Source organism: Balaenoptera musculus, chromosome 1 (genome assembly GCF_009873245.2).
Source record: "Balaenoptera musculus isolate JJ_BM4_2016_0621 chromosome 1, mBalMus1.pri.v3, whole genome shotgun sequence".
Classification (NCBI taxonomy): domain Eukaryota; kingdom Metazoa; phylum Chordata; class Mammalia; order Artiodactyla; family Balaenopteridae; genus Balaenoptera; species Balaenoptera musculus.
Window position 1 is genome coordinate 28012528 of NC_045785.1, and position 23208 is coordinate 28035735.

The 23208-nt window shown below is 46.1% G+C and overlaps 2 protein-coding genes across 8 annotated transcripts in view; both read right to left on the reverse strand.

Annotated features, from left to right (window-relative positions):
- Window positions 1-1996: 1996 nt before the first annotated feature.
- TMEM35B (transmembrane protein 35B) lies at window positions 1997-18478 on the reverse strand. 3 transcript variants are annotated; one of them, XR_005016844.1, is made up of 4 exons: window positions 18350-18464; window positions 11426-11565; window positions 9319-10886; window positions 1997-2007 (listed from the first exon to the last, which is right to left on the reverse strand). XR_005016844.1 is itself a non-coding variant. In XM_036829002.1 (3 exons), exons 1-3 carry the CDS (start codon window positions 18455-18457, stop codon window positions 15673-15675), a joined length of 387 nt encoding a protein of 128 aa, XP_036684897.1. In that variant the 5' UTR covers window positions 18458-18478; the 3' UTR covers window positions 15060-15672. The 3 variants fall into 3 exon arrangements, 1 of the variants encoding a protein (XP_036684897.1); XR_005016843.1 differs by lacking the exon at window positions 1997-2007 and adding an exon at window positions 7245-7382 and having other exon boundaries at window positions 7610-10886; XM_036829002.1 differs by lacking the exons at window positions 1997-2007; window positions 9319-10886; window positions 11426-11565 and adding exons at window positions 15060-15770; window positions 16747-16927 and having other exon boundaries at window positions 18350-18478.
- Window positions 18479-19979: 1501 nt separating this feature from the next.
- ZMYM6 (zinc finger MYM-type containing 6) overlaps window positions 19980-23208 on the reverse strand; it is a 43859-nt gene continuing 40630 nt past the window's right edge. For all 5 annotated transcript variants that reach the window (XM_036872207.1, XM_036872216.1, XM_036872238.1 and 2 more), the window contains one exon: window positions 19980-21938. In XM_036872207.1, coding sequence (XP_036728102.1) covers window positions 20107-21938 — 1832 coding nt within the window. In that variant the 3' untranslated portion in view covers window positions 19980-20106. The remainder of the gene's footprint in view (window positions 21939-23208) is intronic.

Genomic DNA, 23208 nt, shown 5'->3' on the forward strand with positions numbered 1-23208 from the left:
TTGCTAATTTTATAATCTATGTCCAATCTGCTGTTAAATCTATCCAATGAGTTCCTAATCTCAGGCACTGTATTTTTCAGTCCTAGAATGTTTATTTGATTCCTTTTCTTTCTTCTTTTTTTTCAAGTAAAGAAAGGAAACTCAAGTTTATTTTTCATTTTCTTGGTAAATGGTTGATGCATGGGGGTTTTACACAAAAATGAGCTACAGGCTCAACTTGGAAGCCCCAGCTCCAACCAGTCATTTTCCATCAGTCTGCATCAGGAGGTAGTTCCAGAAGGAACTCTCCCTTCAAACAATATTTGTTCCATTTGCAATGGAAATCTGTGAGCACTTCTTTTAACAGAGGATATAAGCTATTGTCCCTGTTTGTTTAAGCCTGTCCCATCTCTTAATAACAGCAGCATTTTCAGAATTGTCAGTCCCCTCGGTTGGCCAGAGGAACCTGTTTTTTCAGCACATCCTCTTGTTTTAGTTGAAATTCATAATGCAGAAGATTAGTTATAACACAAAATCTCAAACATCTCCACTTCTGACATTGTACTACTAGTTTATTTCTGTTGTTACATTCCAGCTTCTCTGTTTTATTTTGAAAAATATATAGATGTAAATTCATTTTTACATGTCTAAATTTCCTATTCAATATTCAGAAGTAGATGTATAGTTTTGTGTCTGCCCTGAGTGTGTGACCAGTGCTTAGATGCCACATTTTATATTCCATTATATTGTACTTTATTCCTACAGCATTGTAGAAGCAAATCTACTCAAGGAAGTCCAAATTAAAAACAAAATCTTCAAAATGAGCATTTAATCTTCAAATATTAGTTCCACCACAATAGTAAGAATTAGCACCACCAGCCATTGACACCTTTTTATATCCAAGTATTATATGAGACACCTTACGGATACTGTCTCATCCTTTACATCTGGGTAAAACTGAGCATGTGAGGGGGCAGTACTTTGCCAAGGTCCTATATCTGGAACATGGTGGGGCTGGGATTTCATCCTAGGTCTCTCAAACTCCAGATCCCATGCTTTTCCCCCTCTGTATCCCATGCTTCTCTCATGCCTTAATTTCCAAGAAAAATTTAACAATTCAAGCAAAATAACTTGAACTAACTGGAATATTAGATCTTTCATTTTCTTTCAAATCACAATAATATATCATTTTTTTTCTCAGTTGACATTTTTACAAAGACAGTTTGCTCATACAAGTGACCCCTTCCCCATGAAAACTGATGCTGTTTTTGAATTTTCAAGGGTAACCTACCCCATCTCTGATTCCCTCTAATGCCCCAGGACAGAAGCCCTGGCAGGCTGCAACTAAAAAGGTTATTTGACCCCTCATTGTCTTAAGTGCCTGAAGCCAATAAAGTATTTGATGACAGACTTTTCTTGTGTTGTTTCCATCAGTGTTGAAATGCTAATGATTCTTTCTTCCCAGAAAAATTACCATGGTAAAAATTTACCATGTAACATTAATTACTCATGTTTATTGGTAGATTTGCTTCTAACAAGAGCTTGATTAACTTGTTTTACTTTTATATATAGTTTTTTGACTGGGTGAAATTATATGTGTGAATTCTGCTTATTAGCTGTTATTCTGTTAATAAAAGAATCCCAAGTTTTGCCAATATTACCTTCTCTCTCTTGTTCTCAAATCAATCACTTGATTCCTTTTTGGGAATTTCAATTTTCCATTGAAAATGTCTATTTTTAATTCATTTTGTCCATATTTTCCTCTATTTTCTTTAATCATTTTAATTAATTATAATTATTTAAAGTCTTTGTCTTGGGGACTTCCCTGGTGGTGCAGTGGTTAAGAATCTGCCTGCCAGTGCAGGGGACACAGGTTCAATTCCTGGTCCGGGAAGATCCCACATGCCGCGGAGCAATTAAACCCAGGCACCACAACTACTGAGTCTGCACTCTAGAGCCCATGAGCCACTACTACTGAGCCCATGTGCCACAACTACTGAAGCCCACGCACCTAGAGCCTGTGCTCTTCTACAAGAGAAGCCACCGCAATGAGAAGCCCGTGCGCTGCAATGAAGAGTAGCCCCCGCTCGCTGCAACTACATAAAGCCCTCATGTAGCACCAAAGATCCAATGCAGCCAAAAATAAATAAATTAATTAAAAATAAATAAAGTCTTTGTCTTATACTCCAACATCTGGATCATTTATTGATCAGTTTTTATTGTCTGTTTATTCTCTTAATGATCAGTCTCATTTTCCTACCTCTTTGCATGTCTAGTGACTTTTTATTGTGTGCCAGACATTGTTAAAGACATGTAGAAGGTCTGTATGATATCTCCTATCACAGAAAGTTCCATCTTTCCTCTGTTAGGCTGACAGGATAAGGGACTGGTCACCTCAATCCAGTTACAAGTTAACTATGACAGAGCTGGGTGACAGTTTCAGTATGATTCAGTCCACCTCCGACTCATTCTTGCTTTCAGGTTGGGCTTTCCTGGGCTTTTGACTAAGAGTCTAATGGCTCTCTGTCTCCCCAATCCTGAAAGACTCACTGGAGATTCAGTTCTGCCCTTTAGATGCTCTGCACCTGTCACTTTAGCTTTTTTTCCTACCTCCTCTTTACCCCCACAGCTTCAAAGAAGTCTAGAAATTTTCTTGAGGGGAATATCAGCAATGTTTTTGCATCAGGCCTCATTCCTCTAACTGGACTTTGTGTCCTAAGCATCTCAAGATTATGAGAGATTTCACTTGGCCTTTTGGAAGCCCTCAGCTTAGCTTCCCAGCCTTTCACACTCAGACTCAGAACTCAGAAAATGTCCTATGGTTACAAACAGCTGTGTTTTAGAGTCCCCAGTTTTTCACAACAGCCCCACTTAACTGCCAAAAGACATGTGGTTCCTTTTTCTACCAATATAAGGTCTCTGCATGGGTCAAGCTCAATACTCAACTCATGCACAGAATGAGCAAATGTTCCCAGGGAAGAAAACATCCAGTGACTATCAACTCAACTTAGAAGGGATACTCCCTGTCTGAATTCTAATTCTTCTAGTCACTGTTGCTTCCACAGCTCTTCAGTATCTTTAAAATATGGTATTTGTAATTTATTTGGCTTTTTCCAGTTATTGCAACCAGAGTAGAGTATGTATTAGGGTGCTATACCCTATGCAAATCAGAATTCCAAAATACAAGTCTGATTTGAATGAAGAATGAAAAAACAGCTTTCAATTTTGAACATTGATTTAAAAAATTGCCAAGGATAAATCTATGGTCATGGTGCTAATGTGATTAACAAAGAAAGGTATACAAGGCAAAAGTTGGGCCAAAAATCCAGAAATATTCTTTGGCCATGTATTGTACATAGTTTGGATTTACTAAAAGACATAGTTTCAGTTGTGCTGATAGCAATGACATTTTTTGGAATAATTCAAAGATTATACGCAATATTTTCTGGACATGCCCAAAGATAGAATATATTGATGAAACACATCAAATATGACCTCAGAACCACTCTCAGACACATGGTGGAAATCTCAACTAAATGCCATTAAATCAATTACATTTAATTTACTTAAGATATGATATGTATCAGAAAAGTTAAATGAAACAAATAAAATTCTCCAATAAAGAACAAACCAGGGCTTCCCTGGTGGCGCAGTGGTTGAGAATCCGCCTGCCAATGCAGGGGACACAGGTTCGAGCCCTGGTCTGGGAAGATCCCACATGCCGCGGAGCGGCTGGGCCCGTGAGCCACAATTGCTGAGCCTGCGCGTCTGGAGCCTGTGCTCCGCAACAAGAGAGGCCGCGATAGCGAGAGGCCCGCGCACCGCGATGAAGGGTAGCCCCCGCTTGCCACAACTGGAGAAAGCCCTCGCACAGAAACGAAGACCCAACACAGCCATAAATTAAAAAAAAAATAAATTAAAAAAAAAAAAAAAGAACAAACCATGTTCATTGGTGGAAAAATATATTAATTTTAAATAGATATTACCAAGTTACTTGATTTGTACTATTGCTTCATACTGAAAATGTTAGTAAAATTTTATAGAAACATAAGAGTTAACTATTTCACTTTTATTTATTTATTTATTGTCTGCGTCGGGTCTTTGTTGCTGCGCGCAGGCTTTCTCTAGTTGTGGTGAGCAGGGGCTACTCTTTGTTGCAGCGCCCAGGCTTCTCATTGCTGTGGCTTTCCTTGTTGCAGAGCACGTGCTCTAAGCGTGCGGGCTTCAGTAGTTGCGGCGAGCGGGCTTCAGCACGAGGGCTCCGTAGCTGTGGTTCACGGGCTCTAGAGCGCAGACTCAGTAGCTGTGGCACACGGACTTAGTTGCTCTGCGGCATGTGGGATCTTCCCGGACCAGGGCTCGAACCCGTGTCCCCTGCATAGGCAGGCAGATTCTTAACCACTGTGCCACCAGGGAAGTCCCTGGACTGTTATTTTAAAATAACAGAAAATGACAACTCATTGCTAAATTTGTTCAGATCTCTCTTCAATCAAGATTATACCTCAATCTATAGTACCCAAAAAGTAGTCTGTATAAAAATTAGTTTTGAGATTTTATGTCTGTGAATCTTATTCATTGTCAGACAAACATTTTCCTTTCATTGTTCTAATTGCCTCATATTTTATTGAAATCTCACTTTGGTTGTATATTTCACATGCAGTGTTTCTCAATTTCAAAAAAACATTTTCTGATATGTATAGATATATGTTTTAGTTTTAAAAGTGAAATAGGGGCTTCCCTGGTGGCACAGTGGTTGGGAGTCCACCTGCCAATGCAGGGGACATGGGTTCGAGCCCTGGTCCAGGAAGATCCCACATGCTGCGGAGCAACTAAGCCCGAGCACCACAACTACTGAGCCTGCCCTCTAGAGCCCGTGAGCCGCAACTACTGAGCCCGAGTGCCACAACTACTGAAGCCCGCCTGCCTAGAGCCCATGCTCTGCAACAAGAGAAGCCACCGCAATGAGAAGCCCGTGCACCGCAACGAAGAGTAGCCCCCGCTCGCCGCAACTAGAGAAAGCCCGCGTGCAGCAACGAAGACCCAACCCAGCCATAAATAAATAAATAAATAAATAAAATTTATTTAAAAAATAAATAAAATAAAATAACAGTAAATTATTGAAATTTTTGAAAAAAAGAACTTAAGAATTTCTGTATGAGTATAGAAATGGCTTGAAGAAATGGTAAAAAATATTTATATTATGAATAATGGTGATTTATATGATGAAATTAAAATCATTAATATTTTCTGTAATAATAATTTATCATACACCACCCAAATACAATGTTTGAACATAATGTGTAAAATTAAATTCTCTCATCTTTGATAATTTGCTGACTTTCAGTCTTGAAAACCACAACTTGAAACGTATTTTTCTATTCTGTCATTATGAAGGTATATTTTTCAAGGAAGATGGATGGAATGCATTTCATTAAACAATGTGTTTGCTTAATTTATAACTTGTAAATATTTAGACATATAGTATCTGGGCCTCCTTCTGCACGCTCGCCCAGAACCCCACCAATGCTAGGGGCTAGCGTGAGCCCAGCACCCCAACCACAAGTACATTTCAGAGCTAGACTGGTGCTCACGGAGAATTAGGGGCAAAGAAGCATGATTTAACGATAACATTAGGGCCAGATGGTGGGCATGTGCCATACCAGCAGAGGGAAAGGGCAGGCCTGGGAGAGCCCTGGAGTGATTGGCCTGGGGAAGAGGTCCCAGTCCCTGAAGCTGGAATGTAGTCCACGGAGCTGGTTTCAGGGCCAGTGAAGGACAGCTGCAGCCACAGGGGTATCTGCAGAACCCAGAGGGAAAACACTATCCTCCTTCTAAGGCTAGAGGAGATGGAAATAGATGTCAAGGCAAAGAATCAGCTGCAGAGAGAGCGCCTGGGGCCAGGGCCTGAACACAATAGAGAAATCAAGCTGAGGTCTGACAGGCTTCCTGCAGGGGCTGAGGGAACAGGTGGGGCCTGGTCTGGAGGGGAGGGCTCAGGAAGAGCAAGCAGGGTCACTGAGGAAGCATGGCTGGCTGAGGGACCCTAGGCAGGCACGTGCAGAGCCGAGGACCTGGACCAGCCCTAGCCAAAGGCAGGAATGGAGTTGGGCTGGGTTCAGAGACCTGGACAGTAATTGAGCTGAAGGAGAGAGCGGGGTCCAGGAGGAAGGGAAGCGTTCTTCCTTCTGTGTCAGGAGCATCTTCTCTGCACCACGTTTGGACCCCACAGCTACAGGGTGTGGCCTGGGTGGGTAGGGGCGGGAATTGGGCGTTCCTGGCCCTACAAGAGGTAGCGGGGTCTAGGGCATATTGAAAACACACCCTAGACTCCCCCAGCTGCTGGGAACAGTTGGCAGATGAGTTTTTCCTGGATCCTGGAGAAAGAAGGTGTCCAGCATCTAATCAAGGACCAGCCTGGGCTCCCTCTTCTCCATCCTGGACTGAGGGAGGGTCTTGGGTCAAATTCTTGAAAGTTTAGAATAAACAAGGCAAAAAGAATCCAAAAGGGGCTTCCCTGGTGGCGCAGTGGTTGAGAATCTGCCTGCTAATGCAGGGGACACGGGTTCGAGCCCTGGTCTGGGAAGATCCCACATGCCGCGGAGCAGCTGGGCCCGTGAGCCACAACTACTGAGCCTGCGCGTCTGGAGCCTGTGCCCCGCAACGGGAGGGGCCGCGATAGTGAAAGGCCCGCAGGCCCGCGCACCGCGATGAAGAGCGGTCCCCGCACCGCGATGAAGAGTGGCCCCCACTTGCCGCAACTAGAGAAAGCCCTCGCACGAACCGAAGACCCAACACAGCCAAAAAAATAAAATAAATAAATAAAGTAGCTAAAAAAAAAAAAAAAAAAAAAAAAAAAAAAAAAAAAGAATCCAAAAGGATTGACAGTACAAAGCCATCTGTTCTCTCTCATCCCGCAGGCTCTTCGCCTCTGGGTCCTCACCCCAGGTTCCTACTCTCCTGAATCACCGGGGAGAGGGGAGGGTGATTCCCAAACACACTAACTCCAAACAGAGGCCTTCCTTCCACTGTGTCTGAGCTCCCAGAGGCAATCGACTCTCAAGTTCTTTTTCCTCAGGTCAGACACAGAAGACTAAGTTAGACATTTCCCAAAGGAAACTGACTATTAAGGGAAAAGTCACATCAAAAGCAAGATAGTACAAGACCATGGGGATGGATGATGCCACAGGGAATCATTTTTTTATTTGAACAGAATCAAATTTGGCCTCAGGAGATTCAGCTGGCTCTAGTGTGGACACGAGATCATTTCTCAGAGACCCAGCTTTGCACAGCCCCTGGGGCCAAGCAATTCATTCCATCAGAGCAAGTGAACTCATGACGTGGGCCCAGGCTGCCTCCCGGCCTTGGCCTGAGATGATGGTCAGTGTTGCATGGAATGAGCCAACCTAATTCCCAAGGAAGGAGAGATGACAATGACTGCGGACCTACCAATGTGTATTTGGGCTTTCGTTTAATTCCTCTAGCAAGCAAGACAGGCTAAGGTTTGGCTGCTATGAGGTCTCAGGTGATACCCTTTCCCTTCCCATTTCTGCCCCCCACCCCCCCAGCAGGTTTCAGATATGGAGGAGACTGAGAAGCCTTCTTGAAAAAGAAACAAATTAACCATGCTCACAGTTGAAATGCAGACAGGAGTCCAGATTCAATAAGGAGGCAGGTGACAATATCCAGTCCTAGTGAGGGTGTGATAAAACAGGGACTGTTACGAGCTGTTGATGGGTGTGTAATTGGTGCTGCATTTTTGGAGGCAATTTGGTGATTTAATTAAACCATTTAAGTGCACACACATACTCCTTGACACAGCAATTTCACTGCCAGGAATTTATTCTACAGATTTACAAGTATGCAAAGATTTGTGGCCAGGGACACTCATTGCATCATTATTTATCACAGTAAAACAAATGCCCAAGGGGTGGGATAGGGAGGGTGGGAGGGAGATGCAAGAGGGAGGAGAAATGGGAATATATGTATATGTATAGCTGATTCACTTTGTTATACAGCAGAAACTAATACACCATTGTAAAGCAATTATACTCCAATAAAGATGTTAAAAAAAAATGCCCATCAACAGGGGGACCAATTGAGTAAAATCAATACTCTGCATCTATTAAAAAGAATGAGGTACATCTATACGTGCTGATATAAAAAGATGTACAAGATACATTAAATGAGGAAAAGTGCAGAAGAACCTTGTAACACTATCCCATTTGTGGATTTTTGAAGGAAATTGACTATACCTATATCTGTACTGTAATAGAAAATCTCTGGAAAGATATACACAACAAGAAACTGTGAATGGTGGTTACCACTGGGGGAAGCTTTATTTTTTATTTTGCATTTTTCTCTACTGCTTTGAATTTCTTTTCATAAATATGTATTATTTTTTAAATGTAAAAGAAAACATTTAAAGAAGGAATAAGGGACCAATGAAAAGTAACGTATCAAAAATTAAAGAAGAAATTTCTCAAATTTACCATAAGAAGGCAAATTCAGCAATAGGACCTGAGGTCAGTAAGACATGGTAGCTGACTGGTGAACCCTTCCTGACCCAGCTGACTTGGCAACATGAACATGCTGCCCTCACTCATTAAGCTTAACTCCTTGAGACCCAAGCAGTCTTGCTATGGGGCCTCCAATAACATGGCCGAGGAGAGGGAGTGGTTCCATTCCCCCACTTGAAGCCAACTGCTAAGTCATCAAGGCACGAGGAGGGAAAGCACTGGTGGCCAGAACCACTGCCAGGGATTTGCACCCAGTGACAGAGTCCTGGCTCAGCTGAAGCGGAAGGCAGCGAGTCTGGCCGATCCCTGTCCCAGCTAATGGCAGGATGGATCTCCAGCTTGGTTATCACCAAGTCTTGGCACAGGACTTTTGGGACAGTGGAGGTGATGGCAGAGTCACAGGTAACCAGCAACAGCAGAAGGAAGCAATCATCAGGACTGGTTCAAGAATGCATCTGGTAATACAAGCTTGGAGAATCCCAGAAACACTTGAGGAAAATCTACCAGAGACTAGAATGTCGGAGTGAGTCCTTGAGCATTTTAAGCTAATGATATTCAGGTTTCATGCATTCATCTGACATACTGAGGTCTTACTACGTGCAAGGCACAGTAGCAAGCAGTAAATAAGACAAACATGGAATTTATTAAGTTGAACTGGATGAAAATAAAACTGCCACTATTCAACCCTTTTGGGTCTACAAAAATGGCACTTTCTTATGGATCGACATAAATACAGAGAGAAAGAACAACAGAAAAAAAAAAAAAAAGAACTAACCAGTTAATTGCCCGATTGCAATTGTGGAAAGAGCTATAAAGGAGCAACCGGATCTAACCCAGTCTAGGGAATGGTGTATGTGGTGCTGGTCAAGAAAGGCTTCCCTACAGGTACGTTTGAGGAAGTGAGAATGAAAAGGAATTAACTTAGCAAACAAGACAGAGGGACATCATTCCTGGCAGTCAGTTACAAAGGCCTTGAAGAGGAGGAAACCCGTCTGTTCCAGGGACTGATAAGGTGACTCAACCCACGGAGACGGGCAGATGTGGTGGAGGAGAAGAGGAAAAATGAGGATGAGAGGATGCTGAGAGAGAAGCCAGGAGCCACTCAGCCCTTGTAGGCCCTTTTTAGGACTTCGGGGTTTATCCCCAGAGATTTTGAAAGCAATGGCATATTATCTGTATCCAAACACTGGCAAAGTCTAGGAAACATTCGGGTTACAAAGAATGTTCTTTCCCCTTTTGACAGAGCCCGGAGGTCTACAACTACAGGCGGCTAGTATGTGGCTGTGTCAGGACTGGAGTCTAGGTCCTTGCAAAGAGCTTTCACCACCCAGGACGCCACTGGGAGGGTGGCAGGGGTGAAGCAGGCAGAAGGCCAGGGGGCTCTCTGGGAGGAGGCCAAGGAGGCCAAATGCACCCCGGACCTCCCCACCCCCGGGAGGCAGCTCAGCGCCCAGCAGTCCTGGCAGAAGCGGCGCACAGAGAAGCAGTAGATGAGCGGGTCCAGGCAGCTGTTGAGACTCAGCAGCGCCAGGCTGAGGGTGTGCAGGACGTCAGGCGTGGAGGTGGCCCGGCACCCTCCGTCGTCGCGGCCCACGGTGCCCTCCTGCCCGGCCACCCAGGGCGCCAGCAGCAGGTGGTAGGGCGCCAGGCAGAGGGCAAAGACCAACAGGTGCCCGAGCACCATGGTCCTGGCCGCGCGCCGGTTTGGACTGGCTGGGGCCAGGGCCGGGCCCGGGCCCGAGGGCGCCGCGAGCGCCCGCGCCAAGCTCACATAGGCCGCGAGCACCAGCAGGAAGGCGGCGGGGAAGAAGGCCACGGTGGCGTAGGCCAGGCCAGCGCTAGCCCAGCCACGCTCCAGGCAGCGAGCGGCACCGCCCGGCCTGGGGCGCAGCGCGTGGGGAGCGGCCAGCGAGGGTGCGGCGCAGGCCAGGCCGGCCAGCCGGGCGGCGGCGCACGCGGCGCGGTCGGGGCCCCAGCGGCGCAGGGCCGGGCGGGCGCACCGAGCCGCAGCGGCACACGCTGGTGAGCGCCGTGAAGGCCACGGCCGCGTAGGTGGACACGCAGTAGGTGGCCCCAGCCGCGCGGCAGGCAGCCTCCGGGAAGGGCCAGGGGGTCGGGCCCAGGTAGTAGGTGAGCCACAGCGGCAGCGTGAGCGTGAAGACCATGTCGGCCAGGGCCAGGTTGAGCAGGTGGAGACGCAGGGCCTGGCCCAGGCGCCTGCCGTGGCAGACGAACACTGCCATGGCCGCCACGTTGGCCAGCAGCCCCAGGCCCGGTGCCAAGGCGTAGGCTGCGGGCACCACGATGAAGCCAGCAGGGTCGTCCCAGGGGCTGCGGCCGCCAGCACCAACACCCAGCTCCCCAGCGCTGCTGTTCATCTCGGACCTGGGACTAGCGAGAGGAAGAGAGGTCACCATGGAGATTAGCCACACAAGAAGCCCTCCATCCCGCCCTCCCCCACCCGACCCCCGTCCTCTTTTCCTCAGTCGGTGGTGGTGGGAAGCCCAGCGAGGGCCTGAGGCCTGAGCTCAGCCAGCACCAGCTGGGGATGGAGAGGACGGGATGGGCTCCGGAGTTACCTCAAGTAGAATGGGCTTGGTGACAAGATGTGGGAAATGAGGAAGAGACAGGAATCCCAGGTAGTTTCGAAATTTCCAACCTTGGTGACTGGGAGGGTGAAGGTGCCCCTCACAGATGGTGTACGGTTCTGATTTGTGGGGCCCAGGTATGTGCATTAAGCCCAAGCATGAGCCAACAGGGAGTTATGGAGAAACCAGGCTGGAATATAGGATCCTTCCCAGAAAAAACCCAAGCCTCCCTGCTCCAGGGCCATCCAGATCAGTCGGGGGGAGAGTGAGGCGTGGATGGAGTTATGGTCTTAGGATGCAGTGACCCAGAGGAAGGCCCATGCACAGTGACCTTGGACTTACCTTGGTGAAGGTCCTCTCCTGGGGCTTGCCTGGAGCACCCTGGGCAGAGCTGAAAAGGTTTCACATCTCACAGGCCTTCCAGTCTTGTTTCCTTCCCCCTTGCCTTTTGACCACAAAGAAGTCCTGGGTCTGATTTAAAACTTTGGACAGCAAAGCAAAAAGAGCACAGGCCCCGGAATCAGGCAGATCCTAGATACACACATTTATCTGCCATATGACCTCGGGCAGATTACTCAGCTTCACTGAGCCTGTCTTCTCTGCTGTAAAATGGAGATTAAAATACCTACCTCACAGCGTTGTTGGGGGGATTATGAGAAAACATAAGTAAAACCCCGAGCACTGGCTGACACTGGGGAGATACGCTCCCTTCCCCTCTAGGCAGCACACAGATAAATGTGTACACTCACACAGGCACTCACACAGGCACACACACAGCGTTAGAGACACGGACACCCCAAACACAACAGCACAAACACATCTGGGCATATTCCCCCTCTCCCCAAGGGGGATAAGTGCACAAGCCAATGTCCTGTTCCTATTTGTGGCACATAGTCACACCCCTAGGGTGTTCCAAAACGTGGTTCCTCCAATACCAAAATTTGTACTTCTACCTTTGAATCTCTCAGGCTCCAATACTTTCTGGGACCCTGAGTGAGTGTATTCCCTTCTGCCCCTTGCTCTCAGCTCTGTCCACCATGGCTCTGGCCCCTAACTATCCCACCCTGAACCTCTCCCTGCCTTCCCACCAGATCACTCCTCTCTTACCTCTTGCTGCTCTGGCTGCTGCAGATCTCTCTGGGTTCCTGAGGGCCTGGGGGCCTGAGACAGATCAGAATCCACTGCCACCCACATATCCTAGGCCCTCCCATCAACTGACTAATCCCAGGACATGACATGAAGAATGGGCTCAACAGCTGGAAGGGCTGGAGTCCACCTGTGGCAGCTGTGAGCAGGGTTTGTGGGGTGCAGCCAGGGCCCCAAGGGAAGGGAATGTCATTGCAAGGCAAGGGGGCACAGGGAGGGAGATAGCAAAGTATAAGGAAGGCCTCGCAACTGAATGTCATTGTGCCGACCTGACCAAGGCTTAGGCTGTGGTTTGGGGGGCCCGTTTCCTAAGGCCTGGCTTCTCCTTGGGGTGAGGCAGCACAGCTAAAGCTGAAGATACTCCTGCTGCTGTCAATCCCAACTGCTCCTCCATACCAGCTGGCCAGCCTACTCTCCCAGCACCATGCCTTTCCTGCAGCTGCTGGGTGGGCCCTACAGCCAAGCTTGAAGGGCCCTGTAGCTGCTAAATCAGCTTACAGGCCAAGCCTTGGTAAATAGGAGCCTTCAATCTAATGCCAGCTGTGTGAGGTTTTACTCGAAGTCCTGGTTGGAGACAAGCTGGCTGTGGAATCCTGGAAGGGGTGGAGATGGTAAGAGGCCAGGATCCCAGGGTTTCCAGGCTCTACTTTCAAGGGCTTCAAAATTTTCATGCAGAGGGGCAATTCTGGGAAGCAATGGAGATTTAATTACATTGGACCGATCATCCCATCCACCTTCAAGTTGAAGAGCAGGGGTGCCACACCTGCCCACTTCCGACTTTGGCAGCTGGTGCAGTGGAAAGTGTGGGTTCTGGAGTCAACCAGGTCTTAATTCTAGTCTCGGGTCTGACACATAGGCACTTAAGCTTTCTGAATCCATTTTCTCATCTGTAGAACTGCTATTTAATAACAAACGCTATTTAATATTAGCATTTACTGAGCACTTATCATGCACCAGGCACTATTGTAAGCACTTTAACTCACTAAATCTTCACAGCAACTCTATGAAAATATTTGCCATTATTATCCATATTTGCAAATAAGCTAATAAGTGGCACTATCTACTCTCTCCCTTCTTCTTTGCTGACCACTTGACCAGTGTGGGTAAATCTTAACTAGTCTAAGTCCAACTTGGAAATTCCATTCTCCTTGCCAGTGATTGGTCTAAGAATGGAAATGTGACATAATTCTGTACAGTGGGATGCAAGGGGAAACCTAGGGGTCTTCTAAGAGAGCTTTCCTCTTTCTTTTCACCTTTGGATATTATGTGCAAATGTGTTGTCTGGAGCTGCTTCAGCTATTTTGTAACCCTGAGGGCAGAAGTCAATAAATTGAAAGCAGCACAACTACTGAGCCTGCGCTCTAGAGCCCACGAGCCACAACTACTGAAGCCCACTTGCCTAGAGCCCATGCTCCGCAACAAGAGAAGCCACCACAATAAGAAGTCCGCGCACCGCAATGAAGAGTAGCCCCCGCTCACTGCAACTAGAGAAAGCCCGCGCACAGCAACGAAGACCCAACGCAGAGAAAAATAATTAAGTTTATTTTAAAAAAAAAGAAACTGAAACTATGTTATCTCTGGACCTATTATGTGACAGAAAGTTTCCTTATTGTTTTGACACGCTGTACATGTAGTATACATATACTACTACATATATATGTATTAATATACATATATATGTATACACACACACACACTTAACTATAGAGAGATTGCATCACTGTGCTTTCAGACACAAGAAGACCTAAGAGTGCCAGCTTACCTGAGGTTCCCAGATTGTCAGTGTCAGAGCAGAAATTACCCTTCTATAGTGAAGATGAAATGGAGTAATATACATAGACTTCTTTCACTCCTGTGGGCTCCCAAAAGCCATTCCCTAACCCCCAAAGCAATTTGTAGGCTGGTGGCTAGAGTATTTGCATAAATAAATGATTTCTTTTTCTTCACTATTTTCCCTTATGGAGGTACATCACTTCCCAAAAGACCCCCACTGAGGTGAAGATGGTTGGTGATGTGATAGTAGGTACCCTAACATGGTCACTTGCCCTCGAGAATTGTCTCTCACACACACCCTTCTGACTCCCTAGGACCTCTGGGATTCATCACAGGTTCTGGCACTGCTTTAACATGCAGCATGCCTTAGAGTTGGCTGTCCCCTGCCTCCATCTAGGTGTCCAAGGAGCACTGCCCTGGCAGTTTCAGGTCCTGTAAAATGATGACTTAATGCCCATCTTTGTTAGCTTTACAACTCTAAAGTGCACGAGATAAAAAGGAATGGGAGGGACTTCCCTGGTGGTGCAGTGGTTACCACTGAATCTGCCTGCCAATGCAGGGGACACGGGTTCAATCCCTGGTCCAGGAAGATCCCACATGCTGCAGAGCAACTAAGCCTGTGAGACACAACTACGGAGCCCCCATGCCACAACTACTGAAGCCCACGCGCCCTAGAGCCCGCGCACTCTAGGGCCCACATGCCGCAACTACTGAGGCTGTGTGCTCCAACTACTGAAGCCTGCGCGCCTAGAGCCCGTGCTTCACAACGAGAAGCCACCGCAATGAGAAGCCCGTGCACCGCAACAAAGAGTAGCTTCCGCTCACCACAACTAGAGAAAGCCCGCGCGCAAGACCCAACGCAGCCAAAAACAAATAAAATTTAAAAGAAAAAACAGAATGGGGAGTACTTCATGTGGCTCAGCAGGCAGAAGCAGGTATACTCAATACTCTGCCATACTCGATGTGTAAATTCTAAGCATATAATAAAAACCTTAAAAACGTGCATGCCTTTTGAATCAGCACCCTCACTTCTAGGGAAAGAAAATAAATATGCAGAGATGATTAACTGTGAGGTTTACAATAGTTAAAAAATTGGGAATAATCCAAATGTTTCTCATTGGGGGCTTGTATAGATACATTACAGTACATCCTTACAATGGAATACTATGCACCCATTAACGTCAATGAGATAAAACAGACAGAGAATGGTATTACAGGGTATTAGGTTTAAAAAGCGGGTAATAAAGTCATATATGTGGTCTCATTTTCATTAAAAAAAAATCTGTATAAAGGCACAGAAAAAAACTGGAAGGTACAGTTATACAAAGGAATTGAAAGTAGTTATTTGGGGGGCATTAAAAGTTTGGGTGATTTAAATTTATTTTCTATTTTCACAAGAGGAATGCTAGAATGTGTAACATGTACCCCTCAAAAAAGAGCAGTAAATGTCCAAGAGAGAAAGCAGGGCCAGGTAGACCAGATGTCTACTTCAACACTGGCCAACCTTGGGTGTACTGGTAACAAGGTGACACTCTGTGTTCCACCATGTTCCTGCTTTGGCAGTGACCTGGCATGAAGAGGCAAGACAGACTCTACTCCCAGGATTCCTTGAATGCACTTGGAGACTTCTTCCTAGGGTGTCTGAACATCTTTTTAGTTTGGACTAAGAGCTAGCAGATATCCAGCAGCAGCAGGAGCCCCAGGCAGACGATGGCTGGGATGCAGGTGTTCAGTGATTCTTTCAGAGACACCAAAGTGAAGATAGCCCCTGGAATGGAAAATGAGGTCCCTGAGGCTCCCTGGGAATGCTCAGGAGATCCAGGAGCTCAGGGCCCTCCAGCCAAGGCTGACCCACTCCACCTTAAGCCCTCTCTTGAACACTGCCCCCCACCAACACACACACCCTAAACTAGCTGCACTCATCTGAACTCCCAGAGAGAGCAGAACCAGAAATCAGAAGTTTCTTGAACTAACGTAGACCCTCTCAGATGGCAAGAAACAGGAACAATCCAACCAAACAGGGCAAGGTGAGTAGGTGGGCATTTTGGAACAGATTCTCCCTGATCCTTCTCCTTTCTCAATCCTAGTGGAGGGAAGAAGGCCCAGGGATTGGTGGTGGAGGTAGTGGGAAAGACCTGAAAATGAAGGAAGCTGTGGAAATGGAAAGCAAGCCTGGAAGAAGGGTGGTAGTGGCAGCAGCAATGGTGACACACGGCCAGGGGATATAGAAGAGCCTGAAGATGTCTGGCCTTTGAAGCAGCAGCTGTCTTTGTACATCAGCAGTTCCTGTGGGCAGAGCCACTAAGAGGGGGCCCTCTAGGAATGCCTGCCACAGGGAAATCCTCTGCCTTTCTGGTCAGGGGGCCTGGCTTCCTTGCTCTCTCTTTCCACCTGCCAGACACATGGGTCCAGTGGCGGCTGCTACTCCATTCCCTCATCTCAGTGTAGGGGTGATGAGAAAGGGGTAGGGGCTTTTAGGTTACAATATATCCTTATAATGGAAATACCATGCAGCCAATAGAATTGATGACATAGAAGGTATACCTGACATAGAAGAGTGTTATAGTATATTAAGTTTAAAAAGCACCTATCCTAGTCTGAAGACCATGGAAACTGCAAAAGAGCAGGAAATGCTTCTGGTTCCAGAGGAAAAGAGTGGCAAAAGTAACGAGAACAGCCAGATTTTTTGCTATCACCCTCGCCTGTAAGTCCCCATTTCACCAGCCCAGTTGCACCCCCCTTACCCATCATGAGCAGTGTCAAAAGCAAGTTGCTGATCTCTTGCAGCATCGGTGGGCCCAGGACCAGCAGCAACCCAGCTAGCAGTTCCAGCCAGCCCACAGCCACTTGGTAGCTCATGGGATCTGGATGGTAGCCGAACACCTTCAGCGGAAACACCTCAGCGAACTGCACGAACAGGGCTTTCTAGGGGCGGCAGGGAATGCCTGTCAGCCATAGTCACCAAGGATCCACTGCCCAGATGCTCCACAGGGGCATTCTGTGCCAGTGCCCTCAACTCCCCCAGCAAAGGAGATACTACTCTAGGCCAGGTCCAGGGCTAAGGTCAGCCAGCCTGGAAAGGAGAGGGCCTCCCTGGGGGGCTGAGCTTTGGAATCACAAAACAGGCTTTACGCTCCAAGAAGGGTGGGATGGTGGTACAGAGATGGACTGATTTTCTCACCAGATTACAACCCAACCCCAAATTCCGGGAAGAGGAAGCTAGGCTTGGGCTTTCTCATCTAGTGCCAAGGCCTTGGGAACCCTGCCACTTCTCTTTCTTTCTGTTTGGCCTGGTTTCTCTTCAGGCTACTATGCAGGGAATATTTGGTGAGGAGGAAGGGAATGGAAGGGGAGATTCTTGTTCATTAAACAGATTCTACTCAATATCATATGCTGGGACCTGGATCTCATTGCAGTAGATAGAAGGGGAGTTGAGGGGGTCAAAGTGAGTGACTCACCTCGCTTGCTAAGTCAAGCTCTGTCCTGGGCCACATGACAACTTCACCTGGACCCTTAGGTTGGCTACCTTTGCTGGCTCTCCCACCTCAGCTCTACCTCCCCTACTCAGTGCTCTAAGGAAGAAACTCTAAGCTGTCTGGTTCTGAGGATGTACTTCCCCAAACAACCCACCACCCTAAGCCAGGCCTGGGAGAAGGAAACTAGCAGAGATCTAGAAGTCTGGCTTATTTGAGGGACTGGGCAGATTGGTGTCTAGAAGGACATGACAACTTTCCAGAGAGTCTGGAACTAGACAGGAAGTCGAAGGGCGACTTCTAGGCCTCCCTCTCAGGCTCCGGGAAGGGCTCTCTGGATTCTAAGTTAGGAGAGTGTCTAAAGTTTGGGTCCTGCTTCTTGACTAGCTGTGTAACCTTTAGCAGATACACTTCACCTTCAGGGCAGGTTTCCTACCCTGACAAGCTGGGATTAATAAACCCCTGCCTCATGAACCCCCCAAGAACCCCCCAAGAACTCAAGCAAAGGAAGGAGGGCAGAAAGGGAGCTCGTTCCCTCTCCCTCCCCAAGGGTCCCAGAGCATTCCTCCTCGGCTCTAGATTTGCCTGAGGCCAAAAATGCCCGAATGGAAGGGAATGTGACCGTCCCCTTCCAGGGAAAATCCAGAGAACTCGGAGGAACTCCCGAGGCAGGGGCCCACGTCTAAGGAGCTGTCCAGGTGCTCCCCCCGGCTCTAGCGCCGTCTGGCCCGAAGACAGGCGGGTCCGCGGGGCGCGCGCGGGCGGGCGGGGCGGGGGCCGGCCGGGCACCTGGGTAACGGCCGGGGTCGCAGCCCCCGCCGCCGTGCGGCTAGTCCCCCGCCCAACCGCCCGCCGCCCACCCCGCGCCGCTCACCATCTGCTCAGACACCGGAGCCGAGATCTGCTCCGAGAGCTTGGCCGCCCCCGTGAGCGCGAAGAAGCCGCCCAACAGTACGCGCAGAGCGGCGAGCGGGAGCGCCATGGCCGCGCAGGCCTCCGGGACGCGCCCGCCCCAGGGTGGGCCCCGCCGAAAACCCGCCCCCTACCGCCCGTCCGTTTCCTCCCTCCCGGGGCGGCCGGAAGACCTGCGCCAGAGCCGCCGCTCCTCGCCCCCTAGGGGCTTGCCGCCCTCTTTTGGGCCAGCACGGGCTGAGGGAGGAGACGGCGCTTGGACAGGGCAGCCCCATCTCACAGATGGGGACACTGAGGCCCACTTGCTCTTAACTAAACGGGCCCCTCCGAATTCAGGGAGTCTCCCAGCTAATATGGACAGAGTAAAATCAAACATGGGTGGGTATATGGACGTGACGTGCAGAAGAGTTCTGTTATGGTCAAAAGACGTTGCGCGGCGGGGGGGGGGGGGGGGTAGGGGGGTAGGGGAGGAGGGAGTCGCTCCTGCCCTTGCCACACTAGCTTGCCGATCTGAGCTGTCACCTAACCTCTGCGGGCCTCAGTAGCGTCTGCACCTGTAAATGGGGATAATCCCGTATCAGTTCTGAGCCTATAGGAGGCCTAGCACAATGCCTGGCACGTTAAGAGCTCAGAATTATTTGTAAATTAGTAAATTTATGAAATTATTAAGAATAAATCAATAACTAGTAATTTTTAAATAAATTGTTCTTTTCTATCATTGCCTGAAATATATTTTCCCTCTAATATCTCTCAGCTGAAATTAAAATGTGAAAGGTGTTTGAAAATTCAGATTCTTACAGCCATGGGTAGAGAGGCTTTCACTGAACAAACACCCTACAGGCCACTCCTGGCCCATCTGCTTTTACCTGGAAATCTATCTAGACCTGGATGAGAAAACTATGACAAATTCAGAAAGCGCTCTGGTTTTACTCCCTTCCCCTCCCTCAGCTAACAATGTTTGTTTGTTTACATTTTTTAATAAAATTTTTTAAGGCAGCTTTCATGACGCATGAAAATTATATGAAATTCATGTTTCAGTGTTCATAAATAAGTTCATAAACTGTGGTTTATTGAACCACACTTTGCGTATTGTCTACCGCTTTTGTGCTGCAACAGCAGAATTGAGTAGTTCCCACCTTATAGCCTGCGAAGCCTAAAATATTCATTACCCAGCCTTTTACGAAAAAGGTTTGCCAAGCCCTGGCCTTTTATGAAAAAGGTTTGCCAAGCCCTGGTCTAGAGAGCCAGAGAGGCCCCTAACAGGGGTCTAAAACTCTCCTGCTGCTTCCACTTCCTGATAGCCGAGCTGCTTGGATCTTTGTTTTCTACCTACCCACAACCTGCTGGGTAGATAGCCAGCAGGCTGAAGACTGAAATGTCTTATGTGCTTCTAAAGACCAAGCAGTTTCAACATCCAGGTGTGCTAGCTATTACATTATAAACTGGGCCTTTCATTACCTACACCTTTGTCACTAATCCAAATTATCTGATCAGTCAATAAAATAGCTAAGTTCTCTACCTTGGACTATTAAAATTATATATAATTATGTATAAATGCGTAATTATTAAATTCCTCAATGAAAAGAGAAAAATTATTAAAACACTTATTTAATCACCGAGAACACACATCCACATTAGGAATTTATATTTTAGGATACTTATCTCATACAAAATTTAACACAAAATTATAGACTTTGATAATAAGCAATATGCACATTACTATTCTTTCTCCTTTACTAATTTTTCTATCCTCGGAATTAAAGATGTGACTGCAAGTCGTAGGGCAGGGCCAGAAACCAACAGATTTCTTTGTTTTGACTCAGTCAAAGCTGAAAATGTAGCATCACATAAATAAATAGTTGAAAAAGGCAATAAAAATTTCAGTGCCTTTTCATGGAGTTCTGGGTAACTTGCCTTTGCATTTATCCAAAACTGAGTTACAGACATTGATTTAAATACTGATTGTAATCCTAAATCTGACGATAACTGTGCTAGTTTTTCTTCTTCGAAGTCCGTGAGATTACTATTTTGGTGATTCATAAAAGGATTAATTATCCACAAATTTCCTGAACACAAGTCTTCTTCTGGTGGGTAACAGTCATTGAGCATTTGAGAAAGTCCTTCCAGGTGCTCAAAAATAATGCTTGCAATACTGCTCATATTTAAGCCTGATGAGTTTGAGAATTCAGAAAATGAAGGGAACATGTCATAATCATTCTCTTGCATGCGCTTCAACCACATTTTTAACTTTTTCTTAAGCATATCGATTTTATTATACAAATTGAAGAGAGTAGTCATAGATCCTTGGAGACTTAAATTTAGTTCATTTATAAGTGAAAAAATATCTGATAAGTAGGCCAGCTTTGCAACCCATTCCTCATCAAAAAAATACTTGGCCAAATCTGAATGGTTTTGATTTAAAAATATTTCAATTTCATGTCGTAATTCAAATAATCTTGTTAAAATTCTCCCTCTTGATATCCAACGTACTTCAGCATGAAGTGGTAAATTCACATGCTCAGACCCCATCTCTTCACACAAAATTGTTAACATTCGTGAATTCAACGCATTGCTCTTTATAAAACTTAAAATTTGTGCTGACTGCAAAAGAATTTCATGTAAGCACGGAGACAACTTTGCTGCTGCTAAATGTTCACGGTGAATAAAACAATGTGTAAATGCCACTGTATTCATGGCAACTTCTTGAATTTTTGCCCTTAAACCAGAACACCTACCAGTCATGCTTGCAGCCCCATCTGTACAGAGACCAACACAATGCTTCCAGTTCAGAGATTTACTATCAATATATTTATTTATTAGTTCAAATATTTCAAAACCAGTCATTTGAGAAGGCATTTCAATGCAACATAATAATTCTTCTTTTATATCACTACAACCATAATCAATGAAACGAATATAGCACAAAAGAAGGGTGGTATTTGAGATTTCTGATGACTCATCTATCTGAAGGGCAAACCACTTTGACTCTCTGACTTTTTGAATCAGCTGATCTTCAATGTCTGCAGATAGTTCATCAATCCTGTGTCCAATTGTACTATTAGAAAGAGGAATGGTTTTCATTTTGTCTTCAGCACTGGAACCCAAAACTTCTGAACACATTTCTACTAAATATGGTTTAATTACTTCTTCAGCAATGGAAAATGGCTTTTTGCTGGCAGCAATTTGGAAAGCAATTAAATAAGAAGCTTTCACAAGTGACTTTTCAACTAGTAAACACTTTTTTAAAGCACTGTTTTGACATTCCATTTCAAGAGATTTTTCTTCAAAAAAATCTACTGGTTTGTTTTCTAATTCTGAATGCTTTGTCTTCAAATGATGAGAAAGATTTGCTGGCTTCATGTTTTCACTGGATAAAATTTCTCCACAGATGACACACTGTGGCCTTGGTGAACTTTCTTCTGATCCCGGACAGATAATAAAACCAACTTTTAAATATTCCACATCATAAGTCTGGAAAAAACCTATTCTTTTTTTCTTTGCAGGTGGAGAATCAAGTTCCGCATCATTTTTCTCGTTAGGCATAGATAAATCTGAATGAAATATTTGAATCACTGTTATTTTCAAGAACAAATAAGCAATGTTCTTTATGTTTTTACCCCACATATTTAAAATTTATATTTTGTTACTATTTATATTTGTCAAAAGCATACACTAATTAAGGTTTAAACACAAACCATAATACTTCCATGATGCCATTAAAAACTGAATTTCTCGGGACTTCCCTAGTGCTCCAGTGGGTAAGACTCCACACTCCCAATGCAGGGGACCAGAGTTCGATCCCTGGTCAGGGAACTAGATCCCGTATGCATGCCGCAACTAAGAGTCCACATGAGGCAACTAAGAAGGCTGCAGGCAACAACTAAGAGTCTGCGTGTCGCAACTAAGAAGCCCGCATGCCACAACTATGAGCCCACATGCCGCAACTAAAAGATCCTGCATACCGCAACGAAGACTAAGACCCGGTGCAGCCTAAATAAATAAATAAATGTTTTAAAAAAACAAAAAAATGAAACACTGAATTTCTCTTTGCCCAAAGCTTGGTCACTGACTGTAGTAAAACTGTAGGCAGTGGTATGTGTCCTAGCAGTGCCATGTATTCAGTAGATTAGTGGAATTAGGGCTGATGTACACAGAATACACCAAGTTAAGAGTAAACTATTTTAGGGACTTCCCTGGTGGCTCAGTGGTTAAGAATCCGCCTGCCAATGCAGGGGACATGGGTTTAAGCCCTGGTCCGGGAGGATCCCACATGCTGCGGAGCAACTAAGCCCGTGAGCCACAACTACTGAGCCTGCACTCTAGAGCCCCCAAGCCACAACTACAAAGCCTGCGTGCCACAACTACTTAAGCCCGCGCGCCTAGAGCCCGTGCTCCGCAACAAGAGAAGCCACCGCAATAAGAAGCCCATGCACCACAATGAACAGTAGCCCACACTCACCGCAACTAGAGAAAGCCTGTGTGCAGCAACAAAGACCCAACGCAGCCAAAAATTAATTAATTAATTAACACCAAAAAAAGAATATACTATTTTACTTTTTAAAAGATGGGGAAAAAAAGTGAGAGGAGAAAAAAATTTGGCAGAAAGTTAACATTTGGTGAATCTAGATGAAGGGTATATTCATTATGTATATTCATCTAAGGGTGTTCATTGTGCTGTATTTTCAATATTTCTAAATTTTGAATTTTTCAAAATTAGAGTTGAGGGGAAGGGGGTTAATTATTAGTTTTAATACCCAGTGTCAGTGAAAGTGTAGAGAAATGGATGCTCTCAAACATTGCTGATTGGATCATAAATTCATA

Coding starts and splice junctions, on each gene's coding strand:
- TMEM35B (XM_036829002.1), bottom strand. CDS start 18,457: ATGGCGCTCCCGCTCGCCGCTCTGCGCGTACTGTTGGGCGGCTTCTTC. Junction 16,928..18,349: donor CTCCGGTGTCTGAGCAGATG/GTGAGCGGCGCG, acceptor TGCCGCCCCTAG/AAAGCCCTGTTCGTGCAGTT. Junction 15,771..16,746: donor TTTGACACTGCTCATGATGG/GTAAGGGGGGTG, acceptor TTTCCATTCCAG/GGGCTATCTTCACTTTGGTG.